The 12,173-nt window shown below is 36.6% G+C and overlaps 1 protein-coding gene across 3 annotated transcripts in view; it reads right to left on the bottom strand.

Annotated features, from left to right (window-relative positions):
• Positions 1-239: 239 nt before the first annotated feature.
• Positions 240-12,173, bottom strand: part of LOC107602870 (succinyl-CoA:3-ketoacid coenzyme A transferase 1, mitochondrial-like) — a 30,352-nt gene continuing 18,418 nt past the window's right edge. For 2 of the 3 annotated variants that reach the window (XM_016295480.1, XM_016295481.1), the window contains 5 exons: positions 3,202-3,309; positions 2,975-3,089; positions 1,784-1,878; positions 457-505; positions 240-332 (listed from right to left, as the gene is read on the bottom strand). In XM_016295480.1, the coding sequence (XP_016150966.1) occupies positions 256-332; positions 457-505; positions 1,784-1,878; positions 2,975-3,089; positions 3,202-3,309 (444 nt within the window). In that variant the 3' untranslated portion in view covers positions 240-255. The remainder of the gene's footprint in view (positions 333-456; positions 506-1,783; positions 1,879-2,974; positions 3,090-3,201; positions 3,310-12,173) is intronic. The other variant, XM_016295482.1, reaches the window with a different exon arrangement.

Genomic DNA, 12,173 nt, shown 5'->3' with positions numbered 1-12,173 from the left:
AAATCAAGTCCTTACGCCACAAAACAGCCACAGCGCTTCATTCGACATGAAAAGTCACATTTATTACCGGAATGTCTAAGTGAGCTCTTCCACCCACAGCTGGCCTCTTTAAAAGTACTCAGCCTGTCTGAGGAACAATCTACTGAAAGTCAACTTGTGAAAAATATTTTGTGGGAATGGTTATAACACACTGAATATATATTAAAAAGTCATTATATATGATTGAATAAGGTTAGACTTAAATGTGATTCGTCCTTACCCTCTGATCATGGCAAAGGAATCGTCGCTAGAGAAATAAGCGGCTCCAGGAAGAACTGTAACAGTTTCTTTACCTGAAAGGGTGAGGGTGAAATGGAAAGTGCTCTGAATGGACAAATTAGGTTATTAAAAGGCAATTTATGCAATGCTAATGCTGTATGACTGTCTATTAGTATGAAAATCAGGGATAATTATTACCAGCGTTGATGAGATCTGGATCAACTTCTTCCTCTGTTGGGTAAGGGCCCTGAATTATTCCAAAAGCACAAAAAAAACAGTACTTATGAATGCTTTTATGAGGAGCGCAAAAATCACTCCTATTAAGACAAAAATAAATATGACGTATAACAACAATTAAAGTTAAATGGAGCCAAGGATTCAACTGTTGCTTCATGTAGATGAAGAACATTGTTTTTGTGTCTAAATTCATTATTGTTCCTTTGATACATGATACCTGCTGTATATCTAATAGTGGTAATATTTGACATTAAACAATAATACAATACAAAACATACAAACTAAAGATACATTATTGTACATATATTGTAATGTACACTACCGTTCAACTTCAAAAATTGGAGTTGGTTTATTTTTTTTATGTAAAGTCTCAAATGCTTACCAAGACTGCATTTATTTGATTAAAAATACAGTAAAAACAATTATATTGTGATATATTATTACAATTAAAAATATAATTTCTGTTTTAATTTCTATTTTAATACATTTCTAAATGTAATTTATTCTTATATTTATTCTTTATTCTTCAATGTTAAAATCAGCTGTGTTGCTTAATAGTTTTGTGGAAAGAACATTCAAAAGATTAGCATTTAAATCTTTTGTAACATTATAAATGACTTTACAATTACTTTTAATGTGTCCTTGATGAATAAAGGATTCAAAAGACTTTTGAATGGTAGTGTAGTTTTTGAATAATTTATGCATGTCAACATTTAAACATTTTTGTAAACAAATTATATTGTGATATATTATTACAATTAAAAATATAATTTCTGTTTTAATTTCTATTTTAATACATTTCTAAATGTAATTTATTCTTATGAAAGCAAAGTTGATTTTAGCAGCCATTACTCCAGTCATTAGTGTCACATGATCCTTCAGAAATCATTCAAATATGCTGATTTGCTGCTCAAGAAATATTTCCTATTATCATCAATGTTAAAATCAGCTGTGTTGCTTAATAGTTTTGTGGAAAGAACATTCAAAAGATTAGCATTTAAATCTTTTGTAACATTATAAATGACTTTACAATTACTTTTAATGTGTCCTTGATGAATAAAGGATTCAAAAGACTTTTGAATGGTAGTGTAGTTTTTGAATAATTTATGCATGTCAACATTTAAACATTTTTGTAAACAACTAAACTTTTTTAGAACGATTTTATGTCTCATTAAAATAAAAAAGAATGCAAGAACAATAAAATCATAACAGACAGGATTTTCTTATATAACTGAATTTATAACCGTATTTAGCAAATTCAATACAAATCTGTGAAAAGATAGCTTACCAGCCCCAGAATGCCATTTTCACTCTGCAGGTGGACGGTAATATCTGGTTTAATGAAATTACTGGCCAGCATGGGGATTCCGATGCCCAGGTTAGCTAAAAAGGTTATCAAACCGCATTAAAGGGATAGTTCACCCAAAATTGAAAATTTGATGTTTATCTGCTTAACATTGTGCTATATTCCAAGTTTATGAAAGCTATATTGAAATTTGGTGGCGTTTTCCTTTAATTTTAACACAAACTAAGATTTTTAACTCCGTTGCAGTCTGTCAGTCTTATAATGGAAGTGAATGGCAATCACGGCTTTGAGAGTAAAAAAAAACATACACAAACAAAACCAAATTAAACCCTGCTGCTCGTGACGATACATTGATGTGTAAAGACACGAAACGATCGGTCTGTGCAAGAAACTGAACAGTATGTATATCGTTTTTTACCTCTTAGGCACTGCAATGTCTGAACTGTCCTGAGCGCGTCCTTGACAGGCGGTGCGTGATGCGTCGTCTTCTTCTTCTTCTTCTTGCTTTACGGCGGATCGCAGGCACAGGTTTCTTGCACAGACCGATCGTTTCGTGTCTTTACACATCAATGTATAGTCACGAGCCGCAGGGTTTAATTTGGTTTTGTTTGTGTATGTTTTTTTTTACTCTCAAGCTGTGATTCCCATTCACTTTCATTATAAGACTGACAGACTGCAACGGTTTGAGTTAAAAATCTCAGTTTGTGTTCTACTGAAGAAACAAAGTCACCTACATCTTGGATGCCCTGGGGGTAAGCAGATAAACATCAAATTTTCATTTTTAGGTGAACTATCCCTTTAACAGATTATCATGAGAGACACACATGAAATGACATTCTTAGCAAACATTAAAACCATTGTTGCTTATAATAACTGTTTAAAATTAAAGGAAAACGTCACCAAATTTCAATATAGCTTTCATATACTTGAAATATAGCACACAAGTTGTGTGATTCACTTCTATTATGCTCTGAAAGCTTAAATTCCCATTCACTGTAATTGCATGGCAAAGACAGATTCTTCAAAATTCCCCTTTTTATGTTCACAAAACCAGCATACAGTTTTGGAACGACATGAGGGTAAAGAAATAATGACAGAATTTTCATTTTCAGTGTTCAGTGTGAAATTAAATCGATCAAATGTAAGTGACATGGTCTGAAACACTGTACATACCATACATCCCATCCTCAAACTCCAGCGCAGCTCTACGAATAATCCTCTCTCTCACAATATCAGAGTCTTTCTTGGGTTTGGGATTTTCAGCCTGGCCTTTCTTTACTGTACGCCTCTGCAAAAGGTCAGACAGAGGGGCGGCAATAAGAAGAAAAAAAAAGATGACAGAGGATAGATGGATAAAGGAAAACTGATAGAAACAAGCCAGACGAGTCAAGTCACCTCACCTCGATCCGCTTCTCAAAGCTATCTCCCTTTACAATCCTGTGGACGTAGATGCTGGGGATGTGGATGTCTTCTGCTGCAAACATGCCCACGTCTACAATCTCCTCCACCTGAAGATAGAACATAGACCAGCTGATGATGACAATGAGATTAAGTGAAGTGACATGTGGCCAAGTTTGGTGACCCATACTCAGAATTAGTGCTCTGCATTTACCCATCCAAAGTGCACACACACAGCAGTGAACACACACACACACCGTGAACACACACCCGGAGCAGTGGGCAGCCATTTATGCTGCGGCGCCCGGGGAGCAGTTGGGGGTTCGGTGCCTTGCTCAAGGGCACCTCAGTCATGGTATTGAAGGTGGGAGAGAGTGCTGTACATTCACTCCCCCCACTTACAATCCCTGCCGGTACGAGACTCGAACCCACAACCTTTGGGTTATGAGTCCGCCTCTCTAACCATTAGGCCACGACTTCCCCACAAGATCTCATGTTTCTTTGCAATAAGAAAGGAACTACAGATGGGCAGAATTGCTGACTGTCTGTTGATTAGTACGGTCAAGATTGTTTTAAGTAGCTTTAAATGTTGTGTGTAGTGGTTAAAGCGGGTGCCATAACCTCTCAGGGACAGTTTTAGGATGTTGACAGTATGTAGCACTTAGCGCGCTAAGAGTCTATCAGTACTGTCAGCATGGCAAACTGTCAGATAATTTGCTTCTCTACATTCATCCCTTTTTAAAAGCACTGTCGGACTTCAGATCACCTGCAATGAATAATATTTGGGTTATTTTGCATAATCCTAACGGTTCCTTTTTTGTGAGGACTATAACTTTTGTGCAATAACAGAACGCAGATATTTAGCCTATTTATCTGCTGAATATCATTGTATATATCAAATACTGTATATACAAAAGTTTGGGGTCAGTAAGATTTTTTCTTTTTTCTTTTATTCAGCAAGGATGCATTAAATTGATCACAAGTGACAGTAAAGACTTCAGAAAAGATGTCAATTTTCAAACAAATGTTTCTTGAGCACCAAATCAGCATACTAGAATGATTTCTAAAGGATCATGTGACACTGAAGACTGGAGTAATGATGCTAAAAATTAATCTTTGCCAATACAGGAATAAATTACAGTCTGCCGTGAGGCAGCTGCCTCTTTCTTTCGTTATGTTGTTTATGTTTATGTTGTTATTGAAGTTACATTTGCTAGTTCCTGCCTTCTTCCCTGAGTCTTGGAATTTAGTACATAAATATAGGCTATAAATATATACACACACACACACACACACTTTCCTTAAAGGGATAGTTCACCCAAAAATGAAAACTCTGTCATTAATTATCTTCGGAACTCCAATTAAAGGGGTGGTTGATTGCGATTTCACTTTTTTAACGTTAGTTAGTGTGTAATGTTGCTGTTTGAGCATAAACAATACATGCAAAGTTCCGAAGCTGAAAGTTCAATGCAAACAGAGATATCGTCTTTTAAAATTCTGGCAGTTTAATGCCTACAAAAACGGCTCGTAGGGACTACAACAAGTTACTTCCCGCCCTCGGGAAAAGGCAGCAAAGGGGGCGAGGATATGCTGCGCTGCTTTAGAGAAGAGGAAGAGAAAACTAGAGGTGCACGTAAAAATCTATTCATATATGAATCGCGATTCTGTCTTCTAACGATTCTAATGGATTCACAGGTTTCAAAATCAATGTTCTAAAGCAGCGGTTCTTAATACTGTTCCTCGCGTCCCCCTGCTCTGCATCTCTCTCGCTCTCATTCAGCTCAGCTCCAGCATGAACTGTTACAATTATACACTTATTTTCACATAACTATGAGAAGCATTAAAACATGGACGCGCATGCAGTTGCCGTACTGTATTAAAGCTTTAATCAGGATAAAACTGTATATTAAAAGCTAACATAAGCAGTAGCATTGATCTGCGCGTTTCTCAGAGAAGGGACAGAGCGGTGTGGAATAAAGGTAAATTATGTAAAAAAATAAATAAAAAATGCATTTTTAAAAAAAAAACTAAGCATTAACACGTTAGACTGCACCCCATAAACACAATCATGCCTTGAAAGAACCACCCCTTTAAGATATTTTTTTATGAAATCCGAGAGCTCTCAGACCCTGCATAGACAGCAACACAACTGAAATGTTCCCAAGTCCAGAAACATAGCAAGGACGTCAGTAAAATAGTCAATGCGACATCAGGGGTTCAACCGTAATTTTACGAAGCTACGAGAATATTTTTGTGCGCAAAGAAAACGAAAATAATGACTTTATTCAACAATTCTTCTCCTCCTAATCACATCTGCTGTGGCGCGCCGCCATTGTGGAAAGAGTATCACGACGCATGCGCTTCTGCTTCATGTAAATGACACGTGTGCATGTTAACGTAAGCAGCAGCGCCATGCGCATGCGTTGTTTACATTAAGTGGAAGTGCATGCATCATGATACTCTTTCCACAATGGTGGTGCGCTGCTGTCTATGCAGGGTCAGACAGCGCTCAGATTTCATCAAAAATATCTTAATTTGTGTTCCGAAGATGAACGAAGGTCTTACGGGTTTGGAACGACATGAGGGTGAGTCATTTTTTGGTGAACTATCTCTTTAAATGATCCTTACAACCCAATTTTTTAAAGACTCTTAAAAAAAAACATCTTGGGTGGGGTTGAAAACCTACGATTTAAATGGACGCCAAGCTAGATGACAGTTCAGTGTCAAACAATTCTTCAGTGCCCTGTATCATCATCAGCTCTGTCTGCGATCCATTACAGCTGAAAATGTACCATACTCTATAGGTCAAACTGCCCATGTAGATGGTGGAGACACCTTACACTAGATGAAAAAAAAAGCTTTTATTCTGAATTCAGAGATGTTGATTTTATCTTTACAGAGACTTCACACAGCATTGATATGGGCAGCTTTGAGGAGCCTACAGGGAACAATAAACCGGTCCCATACAAGCAGCCTGATTGAGGAGGGCTTGCCCTGCAAATGGAAAAAATTTTAACCTATCTCTCTTTGGAGAATAGAGGATATGAGAAGCAGGGAATGAAGTGCTGACAGCTACTCAAGTTTAAAAAAAAAAATCACAAACTTTCCGTAACCACTAATCTTGAACTCAAGTTTCTAAAACTCCTTTATATATCAGGCTAAAGTGACAGTTTTCATAAAAGTCAGTTTTTACAGAGATGTTTGGCAGAATGTGCACATAGCTCTTTTACATACAATTAACATGGCCAAAAATGACCATTATTAATAACAAAGTGATTAATTATTAACACTCCATACGAGCTACCAATATTTGTGAATTTTATTATTTGAATACTCTAAGTTGGCACTTCTAACTGGTTACAAAAAAAACAAGAATATTTACCATTATTAAAGGGATAGTTCACCCACGAAAACTCAGTCATTAATTACTCACCCTCATGTCGTTTCAAACCGGCAAGACCTTTGTTCAACACAAATTCGTGCTACCCATGAACACGCGGCGGAGACTGAATTGTTCCAATTATTTTTGTTTTCTTTGTGCACAAAAAGTATTCTTGTAGCTGCATAAAATGACGACTGAACCGCTGATGTTACATGGACTATTTTAACGATGTTATTACTACCTTTCTGGGCCTTGAACGTGCCTGTTGTGTTGCTGTCTATGCAGGGACAGAAAGCTCTCAGATTTCATCAAAAATATCTTAAATTGTGTTCCGAAAATGAACAAAGGTCTTAGGGGTTTGGATCAACATGAGGGTGAGTAATTAATGACAGAATTTTAATTTTTGGGTCAACTATCCCTAATTTACTTGTAAATAGTTACAAGAAACACAAGAATCAATAGTGTTTACCATTACTAATAACAAACCTGGCGCCTAATTATTAATACTCCATACTAATAATTAATATCTAATTTGTGCAATTTTAATATTTGCATATTCAAATGTGGCACATGTAACCAGTTACGAAAAACAAGAGATAGTGTTTACTATTACTACAAAACAAACCTACAGTGATTATTTACTAGTCATACTCCAAAATTAGTAATTAATATTTAATTTGTGCAGCTTTAATATTTGCAAATCGAGTGTGAAACATCCTGCTAAAAAACTCTGTTTATGTTTCATGGAACAGAGAAAATTATACAGGATTTAAAAAGACATTTACATTTTTGGATGAACTTTATGATCAGTAATTATACAGTGTAAATTTGATGCACATTTTTCCAAGTATGTCTCATGTTGCAGAAACGTGTTTTCATCCGCATCCTCCCGTGATGAATGTTGATGTTGTACCTGTTCTGGTGGTGTGTGTGATACCAGCACAAAGCCGCACACGCGGTTTCACAGTCAGCGCCGCTGAGAGCTCACAGAGCGGCTTAGCACTCCTTTAAGGACCAAAAATAAGCTCTTAATATACTGAACAAAAATCTGAAGCTCAGATAAAGGCACGGGGGAGAAAACGCACTTCGCCGAGAAGCAAATCGATGCACCAGAAGCATGTTTAAGCCCTGCAGATGTGCACAAACAGAGAACAAAGGCCAGGCTTCCTAAGGATCCTACAGACCTCACACGTCTGACTTTACTTTTCAGATTCTGCACACTTGTGCTTCGTACATAGAGAGACATTTCTTGCACACTTGTGCATCGTACATAGAGAGACATTTCTTGAAATCGGTGCACATTATAAATGTGTCCTCTGCACACAGTGCTGATAGGGCAAAAAGATGAGCCTAGATTGAGCGGTGTTGCTGTTGTCATGGTTACCGCTGGTGGAGTTTGGCCTTTTATCATTAGACGGGCTGCGCAGCGCAGAGAGTGACTGAAGGGCTCAGGCTTCCAGACGGTCTAAGGGTTTAATGCGGAGCACAAAATGAAATCTGTAGGAGTTAGCAACACTCTCTCTGCAGAGTTTGCTGCCTCATTAACCCTTCATGCATGCATCTACCATATATGCTAAGATACAAACAGATAGTATACTGGTTAAAGGAACAGTACACCCAAAATGAAAATGGTCAACCTCATGTCAGGCCAAAACTTTATGCTGTTATTACTGAAAAAAAATTTGTTTTAATAAATGACCATTTTTATTTTTTGGTGAACTATTCCTTTAAAGTGACAATTACAGAGGTGAATTGTAATTATATTATATTATATTATATTATTAGATCCAAATATAACTGCAGTAAAGGACTATGTATTGCATTTATATTATATATAGTAAAGTATTTTTAATTTATAATGTAACAAGAAAGTATATATACTGCTTTACATTGAAGAATTTATATTATATTGCTTTATTTTATATTACACTATATATAAAAATTACTGCTTTATGATGCATCTATATTTTAAATAATAAAGTATTTTAAAATTTAACATGAAAAATAGTGTGTATACTGATTTCAGTTGCAACGGTTGTATATATGATCAGAATCAGAATCAGAATGAGCTTTATTGCCAGGTATGTTTACACATACGAGGAATTTGTTTTCGTGACAGAAGCTTCCACAGTGTAACAGAATGACAGTGACAGAACAAAAAACACAGATAATAAAAATAAAAATAGAACAAGTAAATAAGGAATAAAAATATATAAATTGACAATTGTGTGTGCAGGTATATTACAATAGACAGTTTTTTTTACTTTTCAGATTCTGCACACTTGTGCTTCGTACATAGAGAGACATTTCTTGCACACTTGTGCATCGTACATAGAGAGACATTTCTTGAAATCGGTGCACATTATAAATGTGTCCTCTGCACACAGTGCTGATAGGGCAAAAAGATGAGCCTAGATTGAGCGGTGTTGCTGTTGTCATGGTTACCGCTGGTGGAGTTTGGCCTTTTATCATTAGACGGGCTGCGCAGCGCAGAGAGTGACTGAAGGGCTCAGGCTTCCAGACGGTCTAAGGGTTTAATGCGGAGCACAAAATTAAATCTGTAGGAGTTAGCAACACTCTCTCTGCAGAGTTTGCTGCCTCATTAACCCTTCATGCATGCATCTACCATATATGCTAAGATACAAACAGATAGTATACTGGTTAAAGGAACAGTACACCCAAAATGAAAATGGTCAACCTCATGTCAGGCCAAAACTTTATGCTGTTATTACTGAAAAAAAAAATTGTTTTAATAAATGACCATTTTTATTTTTTGGTGAACCATTCCTTTAAAGTGACAATTACAGAGGTGAATTGTAATTATATTATATTATATTATATTATTAGATCCAATTAAAGCGGTGCTCACGTGTGCTTGCGGAGTAATGTACACACTTACGAGAATGAACGAACAAAACTCCCGCGGCGAATAGAACGGCTTGCAATTAATGAAGAGCACTTCTAGATCTGAACAGCACATCTTCTTTAACACAGTTACATCTGTACACCACCTCTCTTTGATGTAAAATCATGTCCCGCCGCCGCGTGATTTCCCCGTTGATTCTGCGTTGCGGTCCACTCTGAACAGCTGAAAGCCTGGGAGACTCAACGCGCTGTCCGGAATGGCGTCTTTCAGCCAGGTTTCCGTGAAACACAGAGCAGCAGAATTTGAAAAATCCTTATTTGTCCGGGAGAGCAGAAGGAGTTTGTCTGTTTTGTTGGGTAGAGAGCGGAGGTTTGCCAGATGGATGCTCGGCAATGGCGCTGCCTGAGCTTCACGAGCGCGTCGGCTCGCTTCCCCCGTCTGCGCGTCCTGAAGCACTTGATCAGCGCCACAGCTCCCCCGACAACAATGTCCAGCAAAACATACGAATAGTCGAAAACCGGTGAAATATCGGGTGGTGTGTACTTCCGAATGTCCAGCAATTCGTCTCTGGTGAAACTGATTGCAGGGATATAACTAAAGACAGGACAAACTAACTAAAACATAAAAACAACTGCGGAGCACGCCACGGAGGCAGCCATCAGCGTCGGCGCCATCCGTAATGATATCTATATTATATTATAAAAAATGCTGCGATAAAGGACAATATACTGCTTTATATTGGTGCATTTGTATTATATTTTATGTAATATTTTTAATTTATAATGTGAAAAGGTAGTGTGTATACTAGCTTTACAATGCTATTTAACTTATATTATGTTGTTATATTATACACTATGCTTTATCAATTAGTTAATTTGTGTTATAATATTAGTTAATATTTTGTTTATAATAAAATACTATGAAATAATATTATATGCTTTTGACAGTTTTTTGAGCTATATATTACGTATCATATACAGATATCACGTGATACTATATGCCACTTATTATCTATATGTATACACAAACAGCCCCCAGGAATAAACTCAGATATTGACATATCTTCCTCTGAAGTGGCATTTGGTCTTCAATGGGAATGAAAATAACCTTGATGTCATCTAGAAAGAAGGAAAACCGGGATCCGAAATCCCAGAGGGATACAGAGAAAACTTTTTTGAAGGGTTTGTTCTTCTTTTGGACTGAGATCCTTGTCAAAGCTGGTTAAATCTACAGAACCTGATGGACATGTTGTTATGAAACAGTTGGTGTCTCGATCAGAAACATGCAGTGGATATATTCTACATATCGCTTAGAATCAGGCAGTGAGCTAAACATGATTCAGTGTTTATTTTTTGCATGTCTCACTTCATAGCAGATGCCAAGCACAGGCAACAGACAGTGCAAAAATAAACCGTATTCTTCAAAAATAATTAGGCATTGTGGCACTGAGCATGATGAGACAAATCCAAAATCCAATGAAAGCATGAAGCTAACAGCACTAAGCTAACAACATGTGACATTTTCCGAAAAACACAAAACCAGATATGTTTAAAAATACTGAGGATATATTTTGTAGTAGCATTTTTGTACAGTGTTGTCTATTTATCTACTTCTCTTCTTGCTCCTCGCCAGATGTTTTTGAAGCAGGTTTCAGCTCAGTATGAGTATGTTAGAAGAGTCCTGGCCTATCAGCAGCATGCACCTTGAGGGGCCGCCAACCTGAGGCTAAATACAATTACCACTTCCCTCAAGTGGCCCTTGAGGGGAATATGCACCAACTAAAGAGAAGGGGACCTCTAAACAGGGTTTCTGCAGACTCGAACAAGTTAAATTTAAGACTTTTTAAGACCTTTTTAATACCACCTTATATGAAATTTAAGACCTAAACCTGTAATGTTTATGTAATATTTAATGTGTATAAATTAAAAAGAAAACAAAATATCAATGCTGTAATAAATGGTATTTATTATTACGATATACAGTGAACTTTTCATGTCAGCAGACAATATTCCATACAAAATATCCCCACAAAAGCACTGCATCACCGAGATTTTTGGTGGAGTAAACTATTTATTCTGAAGCAATATTTTCATCAGTGTTCTATCAGCTTTTACATACTTAAATCTGCATATTTACCTTTACAAAGGCCTATTTTTAACCTTTTTAGATGTAGTGAATAAGAATAAGACATTTGGGCTGTTACCAAGCAAATGAAATCAGTATCAAATAAATTCATTTTTGTAATCCAGACATAAGCTCCATCTGAAGTGGCAATTTGATGCGTTTACACACCGTTTAATACCCGACATGAATGCATTTAACCTGCAGTTACAAATGCATAAACACAGGCAATATCGTGTCTAAAACGTAAGTCTCTTAATAAAACTAATAGTTTATTGAACTGTTGCAAAAAAAAACACATTTGTACATGGTAATTTTTGGAGAAAAAAAGGCAATCTTCCGTGTGAACTGGAGTATAAATATACACATTTTCTGCCCCCATGTCTTGAATTTGTGATCATTCTGAATGTATTTTAATAGATTGAATCATGCAGTGATCAGGCAGAGCGCACTCTAAATGCGCACGCACACTAGACTTCACGTAATGCATACATTCTGTAGGTGTTTTGAATGTTTGTTTGTTTTTTGCGTCGTGAGAATATTGAGTAAAATAGCTCACTTGTCATGGTGTTATTTAACTATATCATGTTATGAATAAACTAAAC

Source organism: Sinocyclocheilus grahami, unplaced genomic scaffold, assembly GCF_001515645.1.
Source record: "Sinocyclocheilus grahami isolate Dianchi unplaced genomic scaffold, SAMN03320097.WGS_v1.1 scaffold336.1, whole genome shotgun sequence".
Taxonomy (NCBI): Eukaryota; Metazoa; Chordata; class Actinopteri; order Cypriniformes; family Cyprinidae; genus Sinocyclocheilus; species Sinocyclocheilus grahami.
The sequence above is the reverse complement of the archived record's forward strand: the minus strand, read 5'-3'. Positions and strand labels throughout refer to the sequence as shown.